At 35.3% G+C, this 22,600-nt stretch overlaps 1 protein-coding gene across 3 annotated transcripts in view; it reads right to left on the reverse strand.

The window, feature by feature from the left end:
• Window positions 1-294: 294 nt before the first annotated feature.
• The window catches only part of METTL25 (methyltransferase like 25), a 123,406-nt gene continuing 101,100 nt past the window's right edge, over window positions 295-22,600 (reverse strand). For 2 of the 3 annotated variants that reach the window (XM_003259606.3, XM_030819896.1), the window contains 3 exons: window positions 2,775-2,849; window positions 2,138-2,209; window positions 295-594 (listed from right to left, as the gene is read on the reverse strand). In XM_003259606.3, the coding sequence (XP_003259654.1) occupies window positions 502-594; window positions 2,138-2,209; window positions 2,775-2,849 (240 nt within the window). In that variant the 3' untranslated portion in view covers window positions 295-501. Of the gene's footprint in view, window positions 595-2,137; window positions 2,210-2,774; window positions 2,850-18,772; window positions 19,590-22,600 lie in introns of those variants that run through there. The other variant, XM_012500266.2, reaches the window with a different exon arrangement.

Genomic DNA, 22,600 nt, shown 5'->3' on the forward strand with positions numbered 1-22,600 from the left:
AATGTGCTTTAAATGAGGCACTTTTAAATTTCTGACCTGGTTCCTGGGTATTTCTTCCCTTTAAGTGCAGATTTTTTCCCTCCTGGTAAAACAGAAAAACCCTTCTAAAATGTGGAAGACATTGCAAATGATCTTCTGCACCAGCTACCTTTACCTCTTATCTATGTTTAATTCAATACATCAAAATGTTATTTGTAGCAAATCTAAGGGGTCTTAAATATTGAACAGGAATTAAGACGTAGATTACAATGTTCTACTGATGTACTAACTCAGGAATGCAGGTCAACTGTTTTATATTATTATGACAGGTTCTTATTTTATTAATGTATGCTTTGACAATGGAAAAATGGATTATAACCTGTTGTTAGCCATTATTTTATTATTTAAAATATATAGCAGTCATTTAAAAATTTTTGTATAACAGGACATACATGTTTAGAAAAGCAATCTCAGCAACAGGTCTCATAGAGAAATACATCTAATAATTTGCTTCAATGGAAATCATTGCTGCTTCTTCAGAGCAATAACAGCATAACATCTGGGAGATTTCACGGGATCAAACAACTTCACAAGAGCAGACCACGCAATATCTTCCTGCAAATTGATAAGTGATTTAGATATACAACCATTTGTTGAAGGAAAAAATGAGAGATGAGTTGGATTATATATTGTAATATAAAAAATACATAAAAACAAAGCTGTTTCACAGAAAATTCTTATTCTTTGTTAAACAAAATTAACATTCACAATTACACCTTCAAGAAAATTTATGCTGAGGAAATAAGGATGTACATAGAGAGCAAATTACAAGTTTATTCTTTGCTACGGCTGTGAAAAACTGGAAGTGGCCAATCACAAATGAATATTAGTTAAATAAACTATTTTATGACAAAATGTTCACTTTCTATAGTACATTTAACATGGCCGGAAATTCTGAATAAAATAAAACAAATTAGATGTAAAACTGCATTCATAATTTTATTCTAATTTTAATTAAAGTATAAATAATGTGCACATATACATATAACCATATATATTTAAGAGATTCCTTAAATATACTAAAAATCTAATAGTTGAAGCTATTAAAGGTAGGATTATGACTACTCTTAATTTTCTTTATTATATATCCTGTATTTTAAATTTTCTAACATAAATGTGCATTATAAGATATTAATTGAAATATTAAAAATAACATTTCTATAATTTCTATCATTTTATTATAACCTATTAATCTTTGTGCACACTGTTTTGCTTACCTCTTGTACATAGGTCAATGGAGATTGTTTTGAAAAGGGATGTGAGAATCTAGTAAAATAGGTATGAATTTTATCACCAACTTAGGAACCAAAGCTTTCCAGTGATTTGAAGTTAGCTGGCAGCTTAGGAAAGTACATCATTATTTACATATTTAAAAATTGCCTTTCTCCATAGAAATCCAAATTAGAATATCCATTTGTATCAATTAGCATTTGTTCCAATTAGCATTTGTTCCAATTAGCAAAATAAGAAAATAAAGCTCCCCACATGACAAAATAAAATTGTTAAAGAGTTTATAGCAGAAACCTTCGGTGAGTCCATGAATGCGTTTAATTGAAACAGTTCACCAAACTTTATTTTGACCACAGCTCATAATAGAATCTGCAAAAAAATATTTTCCTTAAAGACAGCCCAAAAGACAGTATTTTTGTCATTTAACATAGATAAGTAAGATTGTGAAAAAACAGAAGGAATCTTCCTTGATCAGAAAGAAGTTTCTATTCTGCAGAATCCATATGGCCAACACTCCAAAAGTGAATTAAAAGACAAATTCTTACAAAATGAAATGTATATACAATATCTTTTATGTCTGGCCTTTATATATTTCATATATAGTGGTTTATGTTCACTGCCTATGTATAGTAATTACCATACAATTAAAAGAATGTAAACTTTATTATAGCAGCTTTGCTGAAAACATATGTTGTACATATGTTTATATGTTTAAAAAGGGATGGAATGAACATTTAAACTATGAAAATATAATGAGAAAAATTTTCTTACTAGTTTTATGCGAAAGACTCTTATCCTAGATATAAGTGGCTCTATATTACGTATTTAATAAAATATTTGTTGTGTATTTTAAAATAACATAATTTACCTGCTCTTTCAGGTAACAAAGTCGATCCAGAAGAATCAAAGTCTCTATACAGGGAGCCAGAACAACTTTCAACTAAAATAAAAAAATTAGATAGGTAGGTTGGTGGTACTCAAAAAAAAAAAAAAAAGACTAGCTTATTTCCTTAAACTTATGTTTAAGTAAATGTATCTACAGAAGTTTATATAGGCTGAATCTCCAATATCCATGTACATCTTCAGAAAATGAATATTTCAGAGATCAAAAGGTTTTCTTTAATAGGAAAAGAATGTCCTTTAAGTGACTGTGAGGTAGACTCCAACATGCAATCATATGTGATAGAAAGCTTTTAAAGGGGTACTAAGAATGAAATTCATTAAAAGGAATGCTCGTGAAATAACTGCATGGGGACCAATATGTGTTCAAAGGACTCTGAAACTCTTTGTGCATTTATAATACTTTTTAAAGAGAAATCTACCATGTGTTCTCTTTATTACATTACTGACACCTAATATAGTCCTGAAATAGGAAATGATCCAAAACAGTTTTTCTACAGTAAGAGAAAAACAACATAGATTGCTTAGCCCATAATAAAATTTAATAGGACCCTATTCAAGTCTAGCAACATATTCAATTTAATATGCTTAACTCTGAGATTTACCATATTAAAAGCTTCCAGCTCATTCATTCGAGGCTTATACTTCTCATAGTAGTTCATTATAATTTTTTCTGGCAGCTTCAAGATAAAAAACAACAATAAATTTAACAATAGTTTAAAAATATTTTTCCTTGTCAAACATATCCTGAAGTAAAATAAACATGACATCAATTTAATACAACCTTAGGTGTCTGAAGAACTCGCTCTAAGGATATTTATGAAGCAAGTCAAGATAAGTCTAAATTACTTAAAATTTTTACACTGATATAGGTTATGCAGCACATCATAAATAAAACCACCAGTAACATCTCATTAATATTGTTTAATTTCAACAACTAATAAGGAAATATCTACTTTCATGTGTTATTATGCTTTGGGCACACATGAGGAGCTCAAACATTTTTTGACTAAAATTTTACAACACTGTATCTAGAACAAGACATCTTTGGGCAAAATTCAAAGGCAAGAGGAACACAATGGCATATGCTCATACTTAAGGTAGTTTCTTCTAACATGCTCTTCACAAATCCATCAGAATTACTTTTATTTCTTTTTCTTTTTTTTCTAAAACAAATACCTACAGTATGTTGAACTCTTGTATTTAGCAGCCACTCTCTAGTTCAATTGTGCTTTTGCTCCTGCTAGATGAGCTTTGTTACTGAGTCAATTGTATTTATTTCTTAACTTGCTATGCCAGTTACATTATTGTCATAATATACAGGTTGAGTACCCCAATCCAAAATCTGAAATGCTCCAAAATCTGAAACTTTTTGAGTGCCAACATGACATTCAAAGGAAATTCTCATTAGAGCATTTCAGATTTTGGATTTTTCAGATTAGGGATGCTCAAATGGTAAGTATATAAGGTAAATATTTCAAAAAAAATCTGAAATCTGAAACACGTCTGGTCCTAAGCATTTTAGATAAGGAATACTCAACCTATCATATAAATAAGTATTACATAACAAATGAAATATGAAAGCAACAGGAAAAATTGATTGTATAATTTTTTTAAAAAAGCAGCCCTCCCCTGGACAGAAAGGCCTGATAAAGCAGAGTCACCAAAAGAAATTGCTGTCAATTAAATGTGGTCAGAACAAATGAAAGGCTGGATAAAATGAGTAAAAATTTGAAAAGGCTTGTACTCAGATTTATCTGCAAATGTTTAAATAAATTTATTATTTTTTCAAAGTCTACTTTATTTTATTTTATTTTTACTATTGCACTAAATTTCTTTTGAATTTAAAAAACTATAAAGGGTAGTGGAAAGTAAGGCTCTGTCTCATTCAATTTCTTGTGAAGCCTTCCAGAAAAACTCTCCCACTTCGTACAGAACCCATGCAGATTACACACTCCCCATCCTTTTTAAAAGTTTGCCATTTTTTGAATCAAACGAGTCCCTGCTGGAGCAAACTTTTGTAGAAGAATATATTGGACTAAATCCAGGCCTGAACTTCAAGGCAGCAAAAACTCTCATCTCACAAAATTGTGTGTGTTGAATTACAGCCTTTAGTTCTCTCCTTTACCATCTGAAGATCAGCAGTTGTAAGATAACTCAGAACTCATAATCTTTCCTATCTTGCTCCCTGAAAACGTATTTCTTCAATATGATTTCTTGGGTGGTCCATTTTCTTTTTTTCTTTTGTGCCAAATTGGGAAGCACCATGCTGGTCACCAGTTGTGTTTGTTTCAAACTAGAGATTGTTGATTTTGTTCCTCAGGATATGACACTTTAGAGAACTATGTTCTGTTGATTTTGTCTGAGATCTGTAACTGTGGGCATTTCCTCTTGGCATCTTTCTGCATCCCTCTTTTACCTTCATTATACTTTGTAATATACATAGTTTAAGATTTCAAATTCCTTCTGATATTGTCAAAGAGAGTTTTGTTTCTCTTTCTCATTCTGTTTGTTGCTTTTGAGTGTATTCTGGAAAGAAAAGGTGAGAACACCTTTTTACTGTAAAATTTTTAAAAAAGCTTGTTGTTTTAAGAGATCCAAAACTGGATATTATAGACTATGCATTGTAAGTATGTTTGATGCAAAAAAGCCAAGGGAGAACTCCAAACAGTGAAACCATATGCAAACCTGTGTGTAAAAAAAACCAAACCAAATCAAACTAAAAATGGCCTTGTTCTCACAAGTGCATAAGAAGTATACAGCTGGCCTTCTCTAACTGCAGGTTCTGTACCCACAGACTTAATCATCTGCAGATCAGAAATACCTGGAAAAAAAATAACAACGCAAAGTGACATTAGCAAGATGACTGACTACAGACGCCTGATGCCAGTCCCACCATACAAGAAAGAGACAAGGCAATGAATATACAGATGAGATTTGATTGGAGTGTTGAACGGAGAGCACTGGAGTGCAGCAGGGAAGTGCAGATGCACCTGTGGTGATTAGAAGTCCAGGTGGGCAGCTTGGAGACACCTAGCCTCTGTAACTCCATCTTCTCTGATTGGATGAGATCTGCCCCAAAGCAGCAGAAACTTCCTGTTACAGGGAAAAAGTAAGCAGAAGAACGCTACCAGCCCCCATCACTACCACAAACACTTACCATCCTTTCTACAAGAGAATCTCATAGTCCTCATAAGTGGTGAGCCCAGTTTGGAGAGCTTCCAGGAACCCTCACAGCTGCATTGTCCCAGATTAGGAGAACAATGCGTGCACTCCCCACTCCCACCTAGCCTTGTATGCCAAGCTTCTATAGCACAGAGCCATCTTAAGACCAGAGTAACATCAGGAGTGCACCCTGCTCTGAAAGTCAGTAATACTACCTCTACACCACTGGGGCTCTATCTTCATTCCACCAAGCCCATATGGGTGGCTGACTGCCACAACCTAAGCTGCATGGGGCCTGGGTCCAGGATTGGCTGTCACTCTGGTCCTACACAGCAGAGAAACCAACTCACTTCCAGACACAAAAACAGTCTGGCAGTCCTGTCTAGTGTAAACCTACCCTTGAACTGGCAAAATTGCTGCATGCCCTCTCCTGAGGGCGAGAGGCCATGAAGCCTCCAAACAACTGACATGCTCTGAGGCCAGGTGAAGTACACACCCACAACCAACGATGTACAAACAGCCCTGTGGTGCCGCACCCCCTGGGCTACCCAAAGGCCTAATGCACTCAATCAGGGTTTGAGAAAAACAGCCCTACAGGCTGCCCGTGGAGGGCAATCACCCAGGCTGACTGAGCCGCTGTGGGCCTATGACACAGGCCTGAGAAATAGCTCTGGGGACCAGCCCCAGTATACAAGCCTCCAAGCCAGCCAAGTAGCTGTGTGCCTACATCCCAGGCTTGACAAGTAGCCCTCCCCTGGAGAGGCCTGGCCGACATGCCCTAGGTCAGCTGAAGAGCCTTGCGCTCCTGTCCCAGGCCTTGAGAAACATCCCTGTGGGCAGCTCTTGGCAGCCACACCCCAGGCTGGCTGAGCAACTGTGTATATGTGCTCCCAGCCAGAGTAACTCCTCATAACCCCAATGCCAGCTCCAAGCTGGCTGAGCCATCATATGCAGGCATGCACCCCCAACCTGAGAAACAGCGCAGTGAGGCCACCCCTAGCAAAGCTGCCCCACCACTGTCCACAAACTCTCTCAGCCTAGGCCACCGAGACACTCATGAATGCCACTAGCATGGACTGCATCTGAAGAATCTATGTGGTACTATACTACTGCATCCACCTAGGACCACAGCCAATGTACCCCACCCAACTAATATCCCAAAACCCATTCATATGAGTAAGCCTTTACTTATGAAACCTACTCCACAAAACTGGATGATGTGACTTTTCCACTGAGTGCATAGAAACCAATGTAGGGACACATCAAACATGAAAAAGCAAGGAAACATGACACCTCCGAAGGAACACAGTAATCCTCTAGTAGTGGAACCAAACTATAAGGAAAGACACAAAATGCCAGAGAAAATAATTCAAAAATAAAAATCTTAAGAAAACTCAGTACAAATAGATAAGTCAATGAAATCCAGAATGAGAAATTAAAGAGATAGATATAAAAAAGAACCTAATTGAAATCCTACAGCTGAAGAATTCAAGGAATGAAATAAAGAATACAATTGAGAGCTTCAATAACAGAATAGACCAAGCAGAAGAATTTTTTTCGAGATGGAGTCTCACTCTATCGCCCAGGCTGGAGTGCAGTGGTGTGATCTCGGCTCACTGCAAGCTCCGCCTCCCAGGTTCACGCCATTCTCCTGCCTCAGCCTCCCGAGTAGCTGGGACTACACGCGCCCGCCACCACGCCCGGCTAATTTTTTGTATTTTTAGTAGACATAGGGTTTCACCATGTTAGCCAGGATGGGCTCGATCTCCTGACCTCGTGATCTGCCCACCTCGACCTCAGAAAGTGCTGGGATTACAGGCGTGAGCCATCGCGCCCGGCCCAAGAATTTTTTTTCAAAATGAAAAAAACAAAAAAATGTTATTGATGAGTGCACATACAAATGAACCTAGACAACCACTAAGAGTTTCTCACACTTTCATGTACTCACAAAATTATTTCATCTTTGTAGACATAAGTGAACAATTGGCTCTGCTACTTCTTAAACATGTGAAAAACTTCTTAAGTTTAAATATACAGTCTTAATTACACCAATGTCCCAATGTCCTAAGACAGAGTGTAGGTAATGGAATCTCAACTGTGTCTCAAGGAATCAAAAACAAAAAACAAAACTCAATGCAATCTATAAGATTAATATACTTATAGGAAAAATTCATATTAAGTAAATTCTATCCCTTTCTCCCTCTTATCTATTCTCTCTCTCAGTTATTGACAATTTTTTACAGTGTAAGAGGGCAGCAAAATTTCTCATCAACTTTTTCAAAAATAAACTATTAAAAAGATACCCAAGAGACTTATGAATATAACACCATTGAAATTATTTACTGAGAACTAATGCTAGATTTGCTATTATTATGAAATCTACTGAGAAAATACTTTGCATTTCTATAGTATTTTTAAATAAGTTCCCCAAACTGCTTCAGAATCTATAGTGGTTTTCACAAGTAACATTTTATTGGAGTTACCATCATATGACATAGTTAGTATGGAAATGATTACCTCTAATACATGAAAAAGATTTAGACATAAAGAACAACATACCCTAATGCTACTGCTAAGAGTTAGGATTAGAACTCTTACCCTATTCTTAATCCTGTTTAGTACCCTAAGTCCCTATATATTCTGTTTCACAGAATGCTACTAGTCACTGTGCTCATGTGTTCAAACAAGTTTGGGCAATGCTGTGTTAAACAAAGCCAACCATATTCCCAGAGGCCTTACCATGCATAATAAATATCCAGGAAAGGTATAGAAAATAGGGCAGGTGCCATAAACTGAAAGCCCTGTAGGCACCAGGCAGGTAACAAAAATGAGGAGGCAGGGCTAGAGAATGTGGCCCCATCTAGTGGGGCCCTGACCACACAGGAATGCAGTCTAATCTAGCCAAGTCTTTTCAGAGAAGCTACAAATCTGAGCTTTAATTTCAAATTCCCAGGTTTATGCATGTTGCATCAATTTAAGAAAACACTGTAGTATGAAAAAAATATTTAGGCCAGATCAGGCTGGTCTTATTTAGGAAATGTGAAATACCATGAGTCACAATTTTATTTTCCCATAGGACCTTCATTGAAGGGATCTATTAGTTTCTTAGACCTCTGCAGAATAGTGTTGAAAATGTTTGCTTTGAAAGCAAGCATCTTGTCCTCCTAGACCATTATGATGGGAGCACCTCTAAACCCCAAGCATGAATTATTCAGGGTTTACTCAAATTGAAATAGAAATTAATACCCAGCTTTAACTGTTCATGTAGAAATGTTTCTCTTCTGACAAACCTAGCCCTCGCAAATCTATATTTCTCAACAATTATACTGGTAACTGAAGGTATCTTTACAATAAGCCTCACAATTGAATTGTGAAAAATAACACCATAATTGATTAGATATGAAAAAGACCCTTCAACTTTCTGAAACAATTTTAAACATATAAGTGGTCTGAAGGCATTTACAAGTTTAGAATTTGGGTTGAAACTAGTGACAGTTTCAAACACTGTAATACTTGCAATGTAACTTTTCTAAGGCAGAAAGGCTTTTTTTTTCCCCTATTCTTTCCTCTTTTCCCTTTAATTTCTGCCCTGTAAAAATTAGTTGAGAGAGCCTGCTGGTTGTTTACTGTAGTGCCTAGTATTGTGGCACAAACATAGTAGAAACAGCATAAAACTGTTTAATCACATGGCAAATGATTTTCTCCTCCTGGTTTCTACTTGGTCCATACTCACTTCTTTTGACTGGTAAAATAGCTACTACCTTGATCCAGGGATCAAGTACTGAATGCATCATATTTCCAGAGCCATGAGAAACAAATATACCTGTTATAGTCAAATGAGACTAACTCCTATTTTATTTCCATGGATGAAATAAAAACCTGGGTTCATTGGGAACCCTTGGAGGAACCTAAGAAATGTAACATTTGGAGTTATAATATAGAAATAAGAAATAATCATGAATTTCTTTCAAATAAAGTCTCAAATCAGATTTGATTTTTAAGTCCTATTTCTTTCTTCTCAGCAGCCTTGGTGGCCAAGATAGAAGTTCATTTCCTACATTGTCAGTGATTATTCTCTTTGATGGACACAAGATTTGTGGAGTCTAAAGAGAACATACAGTTCTAAAGTGTTCATGTTGGGGAGGGAACTCTGCAATGATCAGAAGGATTGAGTCAGTTTTAGCATAAAAAATGAGAACTATATTAACAATGAGGCTGACTACACAGAGTTTTGAGCTAGAGACTCACTCTACCCAATACCATTGACATGTTGAAATGCTAGATGAAACTGACATAGAAAAATAATCCTGGAGTTTAAAATATGTCTGACATGGTAGTATCTGGTCACTGTCTTCTACAGTGACGGGCATAAAACCTCAAAGAGCACCACTTTAATCCATGACATAAAGATTAACCTCAATAATGTAGATATCGTCTTCTGCTTGCACTTGTCTTTCACCTGCACTCTGCAAAGCTCCAATTAGAAGGTGATATGGTTTGACTGTGTCCCCACCCAAATCTCACCTTGAATTGCAGTCCCCATAATCCCCACGTGTCCTGGGAGGGACCTGGTGGGAGGTAATTGAATCATGGGGGCAGGTTCCCCCATGCTATTTTCATGATAGTAAGTTCTCATGAGATCTGATGGTTTTATAAGGGGCTCCCCTCTTTTCTCAGCTCTCATTCTTCTCCTTCCTATTGGGGTGTGAAGAAGGATGTGTTTGCTTCCCCTTCTGCAGTGGATCTTAAGTTTCCTGAAGACTCCCCAGCCCTGAGGAATTATGAGTCAATTAAACCTCTTTCCTTTATAAATTACCCAGTCTCGGGCAGTTCTTTATAGCAGTGTGAGAACAGACTAATACAGAAGGTCTCGCAACAGAACCATATGCAGTTGCAGCATCTTGCAGATGATGTAGAAATACTTTATGTTAATGTTGACATCCAAAAAAGTGAGAAACACCAGGCAGAAATACAGATTTCCATAGACATCCCCTTAGTGATAGTGGCGATCTGTGAGTTTTGTGCTGGGGACATGAGTTTGATTGTTATGTCAAAGGCAATTTGAAGATTGTGTCATGGTGCCATTCCCATGTGTTGTGTAAGAGTACAATGGGGTTGGTGGGTTTTGTCCTTGTTTGTAATGTTGTAATGTCGTAATCCGGGTTTCTGTTGTTGTAATCTGGGTTTCTGCTGGCTGAGTTGGAGAAGGTGAAGTAACTACTGGTTCATGGCTCTGCATGGGTGATGGCATTGGAGGAGCGGAGGTTAGAGACTCCAGATGACATGGGAATACTCGTGTTCCTGGCTGGTTTAATCTCCAATGACAGGGTGATTTTCATGTCACTGAACCACCCCCTGTGCACAACATAGCAACAATACAAGCCACTGTCAGTTTCGGTTGCATTTTCTATAGTTAAGAAGGCATTCCCTTTCAAAAGGTACGTAATTCCCGTTAACACATTTGCTTCTAAAAGGTGACATGGGATCTACTAATCCAGACAATTTCATCTGAGGATCCAAATATAGGGCACATCCTTCAGTCCCAGCACATAGATGACACCTCAACATCACAGATGCAAGGTAGCATGACAGGCTAACCTACTGCTCTACTCACTTGTACCTAAAAAAACTACAGTGTCTGCCACAAGTAGGATGAAGCTTAAGATGATCCCTTGAGGATGCATTATGGGGTGAGTTATTTAGGAGGTAGTTTTCCAGCTTCTTCTTTAGAGTGCCTCCTCATGCCTCCTTGTCCTTAGCTGACCCTTCCTCCAAAGGTCTTTGTAAATAAAGACAACTTTCTCCCAGAATTCCATTCTTTATCTTCTTGTTACATCTTTTCATAAGAATACTTAGAAGTATATTTGAAAATCAAATTTTTCCAGTTGGCCAATCTTTTTGGTAGATTTGATCAACTTACAAATTTAAACAGATTATAGGGAGATTATTAGTGGATTGGAACAGTACTTGTTTTCTGCTGGGTTATTTTAAAAAATTTAGCAAAGATCTTAATTTTAGTTCACACACTAGGCTAGAAAAATCATACAGACTTTGAGAATGCTGGTGTAGGAAAGGACTTGGAGAAGAAAAAATTTCTGAACCAGAAGACAGGTCTTCCAAAATAATACAGACAGACAAAAACAAATTTATAAAAACAAAAAAAAATCCTATAGGCTTTCTGGGACACCCTTAAGACCACCAAGCAAATATTTGCATTATGGGTATTCCAGAAGGAAAAGAGAAGGAAAAAGGTATAGAAAACATACTTAATTAAATAATAGTTGAAAACTTCCCAGGTCTTGGAAGATAAATGAACATCCATGTCCAGGAAGCTCAAAGACCCCAAAGAGATTAAACCCAAACAGGTCCTCTCCAAGGCATATTAAAGTCAAACTACCACAAGTCAAGAACAAATAAAGAATTCTAAAATCACCAAGAGAAAAGCATCAAGTCACATATAAGGGAATCTCAATTATATGAATGGTGGATTTTTTCAGCAGAAAGCTTATAGGCCAGGAAAGAATGGCATGATACATTCAAAACATTGAAAGATAAAACAAAAAAACTGCCAGCCAAGATCATGATACCTAGAAAAGCCATCTTTCAGAAATGAAGATGAAATAAAATATTTCACAGATCACAGATAAGTAAAAACTAAGAGAATTCATCGCCCTTAGACTGGCCTTTAAAAGTACTGAAATGAGTCTTACATCTGAAAGTGAAAAAATAACAATCACCATTATCAAAGCATGAAAACTATAAAACTCACTGGTAAGGGTGATACACAAAAGAGAAAGGAAAGGAATCAAACTTTATCACTGCAGAAAACCACCCAATCACAAAAATAAATAAGAGGTAAGCAAGACAAAAAAAAAGATATAAAAAAACCCAGAAAACAATTTTAAAAATGCAAGAAGTAAGTATTCACCTGTCAATAATAACCCTGAATGTAAATGGACTACATTCTCCACTTAAAACATATAAACTGGCAGAATGGATTTTTTTTTTTTTTTTAAAGACCCAACTATATGCTGCCTGTAGGAAACTTACCTCATCTGTAAACGCACTCACAGGCTTAAAGTGATGGGATTACAAATAGATATTCTGGCCAGATGTGGTAGCCCACGCCTATTATCTCAGCACTTTGGGAGCCAAGATCATGCCATGGCTCTCCAGACTTTGAGACTCCATCTCAAAAAAAAAAAAAAAAAAGGTATTCTATGCTAATGGAAAAAATTGAGCAGAAGTAGATTGGGCAAAATAGAATTCAAGCCAATAGCTATAAAGAGAGAAACTATATAATAATAAAGGGAATACTTTAGCAAGAGAATATAACAATTTTAAATACAGATGCACCTTATACTGGTGTACCTGGATATATAATGCAAATATTATTAGAACTAAAGAGACAGATGGACCTCAATACAGTAATAGCTGGGGACCTCACCTCACTCTCAGCATTGGACAGATCATCTAGACAGATAATCAACAAAAAAATCCCATTAGATTTAAACTGCACGCTAGATCAAACTAACAGAACAGACATTTATAAAACATTTCACCCAGCAGCTGCAGAATACACATTCTTTTCGTCAGTACATGGAATATTCACCAGGATTAACCATATAATAGGACACAAAAAGGTCTCGAAAATTTTAAAAAATCAAAATCATACCAAGTATCTTATCTGACCACAATTAAATACAACTAAACATCAATAACAAGAGGAAAATTCAAACCTATACATGGAAATTTAAAAACATGCTCCTGAATGACCAATGGGTGAAAAAAAAAAAAAACAAACTAAGAATGAAGTTAAAAAATTCCTTGAAACAATGGAAAACAGAAATATAACATACCAAAACCTATTGAACACACCCAAAGCAGTATTAAGGGGTAAGTTTATAGCAATAAATAACTACATCAAAAATCTAGAAAGATTTCAAATAAAGAACCTAATGATACATCTCAAGTAATTAGAAAGGCAAGAACAAGCCAATTACAAAATTAGTAGAAGGAAAAAAATTAAGATCAGAGCAGAAATAAATGCAACTGAGAATTAAAAAGAGAACAAAACAAAAAATTGTTTTTTTGAAAAGATAAACAAAATCTACAATTAGTGAAACAAACAAAAAAAACAAGCAAGAAGAACCAAATAAAGAAGATCCAAAACAAAAATATAGACATCACGACAGATACCACAGAATATAAAGACTCATTAGAAACTACTATGAACAGCTATACACCAAAAAATTAGAAAATGCAGTGCAAAGAGACAAGTTCCTAGACACATACAACCTACCAGGATTGAACCAGGAAGAAATAGAAAACCTGAATACACCAGTAACAAGTAACAGGTTTGAATCAGTGATTAAAAATCTTCCAACAAAGAAAGTTCCAGGACCGATGGCTTCACAGATGAATTCTACTAAAAGTTTAAAAAAGAATGAACACCAATTCATTTGAAACTATTGCAAAAAATTAAAGCGTAGGGAATTCTTACTAACTCATTATACGAGGCCGGCATAATGCTGATACCAAAAGCAGATAAGGACACAACAACAAAAACATAAAACTACAGGCCAATACTTCTGACAAGCATTAAACACAAAAATTAGCAACAAAATACTAGCAAACTGAATCCAACAGAATATCAAAGATAATACACTATGATCAAGTGAGATATATCTCAGGAATGCACAGCTGGTTCAACATACACAAAGCAATAAATATGACATCACATCAACAGAATGAAGGACAAAAACTATAATATTATCTCAACAGATGTAGAAAAAGCACTTGATAAAATTCAACATCCCTTCATGATAAAAGCTTTCAACAACCTAGACATGGGATAAACATACCTCAACATAATAAAGGCCATATATATGACAATTCCATAGCTAACATCATACTGAAAGGGGGAAAACTGAAAGCTTTTCCTCTAAGAACTTTAACAAGGCAAAGATGCCCAGTCTTACCACTCTCATGCAACACAGTACTGGAAGTTCTAATCAGAGCAATTAGGCAAGAGAAAGAAATAAAGGACATCCAAGTTGGACAGGAGAAGGTAAAATTATCCCTGTTTCCAGATGATATGATCTTATATATAGAAAAACCTAAAGATTCTACCAAAAAAAGTCTTAGAACTAATAAACAAATTTAGTAAAATTGCAGAACATAAAATCAACATACAAAAATTATTGCATTTCTATACAAAATGAACTAGATTAAAAAATCAAGAAGTCAATTCCATTTACAATAGGTATAAAGGAAATAAAATATATATGAATAAATTTAACCAAGGAGGTAAAAGATCTCTACAAGGAAACTACAAAACACTGAAGAAACTGAAGTGGACAGAAACAAATGGAGAAACATCCCATGCTCATGGATCCAAAGCATTAATAATATTAAAATGACCATACTACCCAAAGAATGTACAGGTTCAATGCAATCCCTATCGAAATACTAATGACATTCTACACAGACTTAGGAAAAAAAAAGTCTTAAAATTTGTATGGAGTTACAAAAGATCCAGAATAGCCAAAGCAATCTTGAACCAAAAGAACAAAGCTGGAAGCTTCACACTACTAGACTTCAAAATATTCTACAAAGCTGTAGTAACCAAAACAAAATGATACTGGCATAAAAACAGAAACACAGACAAATGCAATAGAACAGAGAACCCAGAAATAAATCCACATATCTGCAGGCAACTAATTTTTGATAAAGACGTCAAGAATATACATTGGGGAAAGAATAATCACTTGCATAAATGTTGCTGGGAAAACTGAATATCCATATGCTGAGGAATTAAACTAGACACCTCACCTCTCATCCTATACAAAAATCAACTCAAAATGGATTCAAGACCTAAATATAAGACCCAAAACAACAAAACTACTAGGAGAAAACATAGGGGAAATGCTTCAGGATATTGCTCTGGGAAAATATTTTTGAGTAAGACCTCAAAAGCACAGGCAACTAAAGCAAAAACAAGCAAAGAGGATTATATCAAACTAAAAAGCTTCTGCAGAGCAAAAAAAACAATTATCAGAGTCAACAAGACAATCTACAGACTAGGAGAAAATATTTGCAAACTCTTCATCCAACTGGGAATTAATATCCAGAATATACAAGGAACTCAAATATCTCAACAGCAAAACAAGAACAACAACAACAACAACAAACCCAAACATCCAAGGAAAAAATGGGCAAATAATCTGTACTGATATTTCTCAAAAGAAGACATACAAATGGCCAAAAAATATAGAAAAAAAATGCACAACATCACTAATCATCAGGGAAATGCAAATCAGAAACCACAATGAGGTATCACCTCACCCAGTTAGAATGGCTATTATGAAAAGATAAAAAATAACAAATGTTGGCAAGGATGCAGAGAAAAAGGAACTCCTATAGACTGTTGGTGAGAATGTAAACTAGTATAGCCACTATGGAGAAGAGGATAGAGGTTCCGGAAAGAACTATAAATGGAACTATCATATGATCCAGCAATCCCACTACTTGGCATTTACTCAAAGGAAAAGAAATCAATATATCAAAGAGCCATCTGCATCCCTATGTTTACTTTAGCACTATCTATAATAGCCAAGATATTGAATCAACCTAGGTGTCCATCAACAGATTAACAGGGACAAAGCAAATGTGGTATGTATAAACAATGAAATATGATTTGGCCATAATAATAATGAAATCCTTCATTCCTGGCAACATGTGTGGAACTGTAGATCATTAGGTTAAGTGAAATAAGCCCGGATTAGAACGTTAAAAACATAGTATATTCTCATTCAGATGCAGAAGCCGGAAAAAAAAATTAATCTCGTAGAAGTAAAATGTAGTACAGAGGATCCCAGAGGCCTGGAAGGGTAGGGAGAAGTGCATTATAGAGAGTGATTTGTTAAAGAATATAAAATTATGGCTAGATAACAGGATTAAGTTCTAGTGGTCTATAGCATTGTAGGATGACTATAGTTAACAATAATATACTATATAGTTTCAAATAGCTAGAAGGAGGCTCCTGAATGTCCCCAACACAAAGGAATGATAAATGTTTGAGATGATGGACATGCTAATAACCCTGGTCTAATCACTATATATAATATATATTGCAACATCACTATGTATATCATAAATATGTACAATTATTATGTGTCCATTTAAAAAATAAAAAAAGAATTAAAAAATAGAGTAAAACAACTACTTACATAGCATTTACACTGTATTAGGTATTATATGTAGTCTAGAGATTATCTAAAGTATACAGGAGGATATGCATAGGTTCTATACAAATACTATGACACTAGAGACTGGAGCATCCACGGATTTGGATATCCATGGGAGTCCTGGAACCAATCCCCTGAGGATAGCAAGGAACGACTGTATTCATGTGTTTTTCAGTAAAAAATTCAGTGCTTGAAGACTGATTTCAGGCTTTAATAAACTTTTTAAATTAAATGCTTAAAAATTAGTCTCATTAGATCACAGAGATTGTAAGAAAATTTTAAAATGAAGAAAGTATCTCATTTAAGCTGTATATATACACCTTAAAGATAGATGTCAGAAGTATATTTATGGTCTCATGTTATAGACACGTATATTTATGTATATACATTATGATAAGTGAAATAAGCCAGGATCAGAACATTAAACATGGTATGTTCTCACATATGCAGAAGCTGGAAAAAACATTAATCTCATCGAAATAAAATATAGTACAGAGGATACCAGAGGCTTGGAAGGGTAGGGTGAAGTGGGGAATAGGGAAATATTTGTTAAAGAATACAAAATTATAGCTAGTTTCACAATAGTTTGAAACTATTGTGGCACAAACATAGTAGAAACAGCATAAAACTGTTTAATCACATGGCAAATGATTTTCTCCTCCTAGTTTCTACTTGGTCCATACTTCTTTTGACTAGTAAAATAGCTACTACCTTGATCCAGGGATCAAGTACTGAATGCATCATATTTCCAGAGCCATGAGAAAACAAATATACCTGTTATAGTCAAATGAGACTAACTCCTATTTTATTTCCCTCAGGTGAGTTAGGCTCTGATAAAACACTAGCAGGATAAGAGAATTAAGTTCTAGCAGTCTATAGCACTGTATATTCAGGGTCTCATGAATGTATATTCATGGTCTCATATCATAGACATCATTACTGAGTGTTAAAGCCAGTGAGAGCCTCTTCAACTTCCTGAAGATAAAAGGAAGGCATTGGAATGGAAGCATTGCCTGGTATAGATCATCCTTAGGCAAGAACAGACATGCAAACTTATAAACTGAGAGTGCACACTGAATGGCAGCTGAAAGTACTGGTTATGAATGCCATTGCTCCATATTGCTCAACTCCTAGTCTCTAGAAAAGGAACTAGCATGAATTAAGCTGTGCAGTAAGGCCCTAGTAGGGCCTACTTAGTGGGCTCTGAGTCACCTACAGGAAGATATCCAGTCTTAAAGAGAAACTAGAGTGGGAGACAATATATAAGAAATCATGCTCGGGTGCTTGAAGTTTGTTGACAGTGATTTTAACTCTAATATATTCTATGCGTTAGACCACATACATCTTAGCACCCAAAATGTTTCATACATTTGATCAGTTTCGTCCCATCAGCCAGACTTTCATGAGTTAAAGTCCTGGATACAAGCAAATCTGTAACTCTTTAGTAAGATTCATCATTCCTTGATTTTTTTTCTGCCTTTATTTCAAACTTTAATTCCTTAATCTGTTTTAGAATTACATTTATTTTGTCTGTTGACAAGCATGAATTTTCTCTTTATTTTTTTGTTGTAGGTTTATTGTTTGCCTGATGATTGCTAGTTTTGGAAAAATGCCAAACAAGCATTCTTGTGCTCAATGTCTGTTAATAAGTTATATAAGTATGACAAACAGAAGCATGAGTTCTAGAGTTAGACAGCCTGGATTAGAATCCTTTCTCGCCAGTTTCCTAGATTTTGGGCTAAAGAAATCCACTTAACTTATGTCTCAATTTCCTCATCTATAAAACAATAATAATATCACTTATTTCATAAGGTCATCCTTAGTATTCAATGAGATAATATAAACAAAGCTTTTAGCACAGTGCCTGGCACAAAGCAAAGGTTTGGTAAACGTTAATTATCTCATGTTGTTTCTAAAAAATAAATATATTTTATAACAGTTTTGTATTACAGAAATTTTGAAAATAGGACAGAGAATTTCCATATACTGTATACTCTTTTCTTCTACTGTTAACATTTTACAATTTGGTATATTTGTTATAATTAGTGAACCAGTATTGATACATTATTAACTAAAGTCCACATTATATTCAAATTTCTTTAGTTTTTATTTAATGTCCTTTTCCAGTCTAGAATCCCATCCAGGGAACCCACACTGCAATTAGTCCTCTTGGCTTTGACAGTTTCTCAAACCTGTCTTGATTTGCAGACCTTGACAGTTTCGAGAAGTACTGGTCAGGTATTTTGTAGAATGTTTCTCCACTGGGATTTGTCAGACACTTTTCTCATACATAGAGTCGCGATAGGCTTTTGAAAGAACTATCATAGGAATAAAGTACCATATTCCTCACCTTATAACAAGAGTACATACTAGCAGCATGAATTATCACTGTTCATGTTGAGCTTGATTACTTGGCTGAGATTCTGTTTGTCAGGTTCTTCACTGGAAAGTTCCTCTTTTTCCCCCGTTCACATACTATGCTCTTTGGAAAAAAGTCACTATGCACAGGCCACACTTAAAGAATGGGGAGTTTTGCTCTATCTCCTTGAGGAAGAAATATCTATATAAATTATTTGGAACTCTTTTCCATAGGACATTTGTCTCTTCTCCTCCATGTACTTATTTATTCAATTTGTTTTTTACAGTAAATCTATATAAGGGGGGTCTAGATAAGCAAAGATGGACCATATACTGTAACTTTTAGAGTGTGGGTTGGATGAGTGGATTACAGACACAGTTGTTCAGAGACCCTCCCCACATCATATGTGATAAGAAGATGGGTTAGCAACTGAGGTAGTTCTCACCACTTGATAGTGGGACTGAAGGTTCTTGGTTAGGACATAATTGGCTTAAGAACTAAAGTAAGTGGATGTGAAGGTGAAGCCATCAGCAGATCCTGTCAAAAAAGTCAAGGAAGACAAAGCCATTGGCAAGGAGGCTGAAGTGTTCCTGATATTCTCAGGTTGATAGAGGAAGTTATCCAAAGATTAGTATCACTGTGATCTTCTGGAATAAATAGAGCAAAGGTGACTCAGTATGTTTATTACTTTTAGGTATGATTTCATTTTGCATGTAACTGATCTTCCTAAGCTTGAAACATATGGGCTTTTTGCTTTTTAGTTTTCAAGTTTTCTATTGATAGATCCTCAAGTTCAGAGATTCTTTCCTCATCTGTGTTCAGCCTAATAATAAGCCCATCAAAAACATTCTTCATTTCTATACTAGTATTTTTGTTTGTTTTTCTTTTCTTGGAGACAGAGTCTTGCTCTGTCATCCAGGCTGAAGTGCAGTGGCACAAGCACAGCTCACTGCAGCCTCAAACTCCTAGGCTCAAGCAATCCACCTGCCTCAGCTGCCCAAGTAGCTGGGACTACAGGTGCGTATCACCACACTAGCTAATTTCCGGATTTTTTGCTGAGATGGAATCTCACTACGTTGCTCAGCCTAGTCTCAAACTCCTGGGCTCAAATAATTCTTCTGTCTTGACCATCCAAAGTGTTGGGATTACAGGTGTGAGCCACCATGGCTGGCTACTGTGACAGTATTTTTGATCTTTAGCATTTCCTTTTAGTTCTTTTTAAAAATTTCAATCTCTTTCCTTACATTTTCAGTTTGTTTTTGCAGGCTATCTACCTTGTCCATTAGAACTTTTAGTATATTACTCATTATTGTTTTAAATTCCTGGTCTGATAATTCTAACATTTTTGCCATATCTGAATTTGGTTCTGATGCTTGCTCTGTCTCTTCAATCTGTGTTTTTTGCCTTCTAGTACACTTTGTAATTTTCTCGATAGCCGGATATAGAATACTGGGTAAAAGTAACTGCTGTAAATAAGCCCTTAATGATATGATGGCAAGGTGTGAGGGGAGGGGAAATGATTTTCAATGGTTTGTAGTCCTATAATTGTGTCTCAGTCTTTTAGTGAGCCTGTGTCTCTGTACTACAAACTTTATCAGTGCTTCTCCGTATTTTTACCCTTTCTTGGGTGGCACAGGACGGCTAGAGTAGGCTGGAGTTGGATATTTTCTTTCTCCCCCATGGAAAGTTACATTTGGCTGGACCTAGGTATTTTCCTTCCCTCAGGTGAGTTAGGCTCTGATAAAACACTAGCAGGTTAAGTTCTGATTATACAGTTTCTTCTGAGAAACTATTCATAAGAAAGTATTCAGAAGAGTAGAATGCTCTGGCGTATTTCAAAAATGTTTATTTTTTTCCTCCCCTTGATGGAAGCAGGAGGCGATTTTTTTCTCCACTATTCTCTAAAACCAGGTTGAGCTCATTAAGGTAAAACTCACAAAGGTGTGGGTGGTCTCTTATGAGTGGTTCTCTCTGTATTTTTTAATTCCCAAAGTTGTCCACACTGAGCCTCCAACAATTTGTCAATTACAGTTCAGGTTTTCCTACCCTGGCACAGGTTTCTGTGGCGGTTTCTGCTCCTGTAAGTTGTAAATCTCTGTATTTGCCTGTCTTTCCAGTTTGGGAGGTAGCAGTTTGCCCTGTGACCTCACTTCTCATAAGATCTGTGGATTTTTCTGTTGTTTTTAGCTTTTACTTGCTAAGACTGAGTGGCAGTTTCCAAGCTTTTATATGCTGGACTGGAAGCTATCCACTGTAAATGTTTTTGTGCAAAGTAAATAAGGTAATGTTTGTGATGTCCATAGCATAATATCTATCACAGAGTAAGTGTTTAGTAAATATTAACTATTATTAGTATCTTTTTAGTTATATACTAATAAATATATTAAGAAACATTTGCTGTGGTTATTATTAAAGACAAACTGGGAAAACAAAGCCAGAAGGAATGATAATAAATTTTTAAATGTATTAAGTTTAAGTAAAACTGTAGCTCTTAATTTGTGACAATAATGCTTAGGTTTGTGTTCTTGATATTAAATGCAAGACATGAAATGAGATATGCACTAAAGGTTTGCACTAGGTAAGACTAATTGGAAGGAAGATCAGTCAGATGAATGAAAAACATTTTTTTAAAAAACGTAGAAAATAACCTAGAAATAAATTAGTGTAACCTTATCTATTCTCCTTTATTTATGCAAAAACTAGGAGAGTTTTCATTTTAGTGACTAAATAAAAATATTTATAAGCATCATGTTGATTGTGTTGTTACTCGTAGTACATATAAAGAGATTACGACAATTAAAAGGAGTATCATATAGTTAGCATTTACTATATACACTGTGTTAAGAGCTTTATGTATATTACCTAATTTAATCCTTCCTAAATCCTATGGCTTTCTTATAGCTATATTAAAGGGGAGGAAACTGACTAGTCCCAGTTCAATTACTTTAAGTAATAAAGCAACTGGGGACTAAATGAATAATTGATATAATAAATAATAATACCCTTTAGCTTTGATATAACATTATTATGTCCTTGTAACATTTTCAAGAAATCTATTTCATTCCTTTGACCACCTACTCTATTCTTCGTTTCAATTTATAATCAATTCAAAATACTGGAGTAATCCAAGTTCATTTAATATTTTAGTTAACAGCTTGTCCGAATAATGTTGAAAGCTGTTTTTTTTTTCTCTCAGTGGAAGAATATTTATTACTATCAGTCAACAAGTTTACCTTTCTGCTTTCAGTAATATGTTATCAATTACTAACTTGGGCCTCCTATGATATTACAACTTTTCATGATTCTCCTATTGGAAGGCTTTTAAGATTTTTAATTTTAATTAGTTATATAAGCTGTAAATAGATGCATTTCAAAATTAAAACCATTCTCTCTTGCTTTACTTCTATTTCTCACTTGTACTGTTGTCTTGCTTTTTGACTGTATTTTGATTTGTAAACTGGCACATTTTTAACTCAAACTAAGAGGGAAACTCTCTGGAGATACATGACAGTAAACTTTCTACAATGACAAGAAGGATAAACTGGAAAAAAGATGATGGAAGTCTTGTTTCAATATAATTTGGACCTTTTCACAAATGAGAGAAAATTAGAAGGGAAACTATTTTGTATTCTCTCAATTCATTACAAAATAGAAGTTC

This window comes from Nomascus leucogenys, chromosome 10, assembly GCF_006542625.1.
Source record: "Nomascus leucogenys isolate Asia chromosome 10, Asia_NLE_v1, whole genome shotgun sequence".
NCBI classification, from domain to species: Eukaryota; Metazoa; Chordata; class Mammalia; order Primates; family Hylobatidae; genus Nomascus; species Nomascus leucogenys.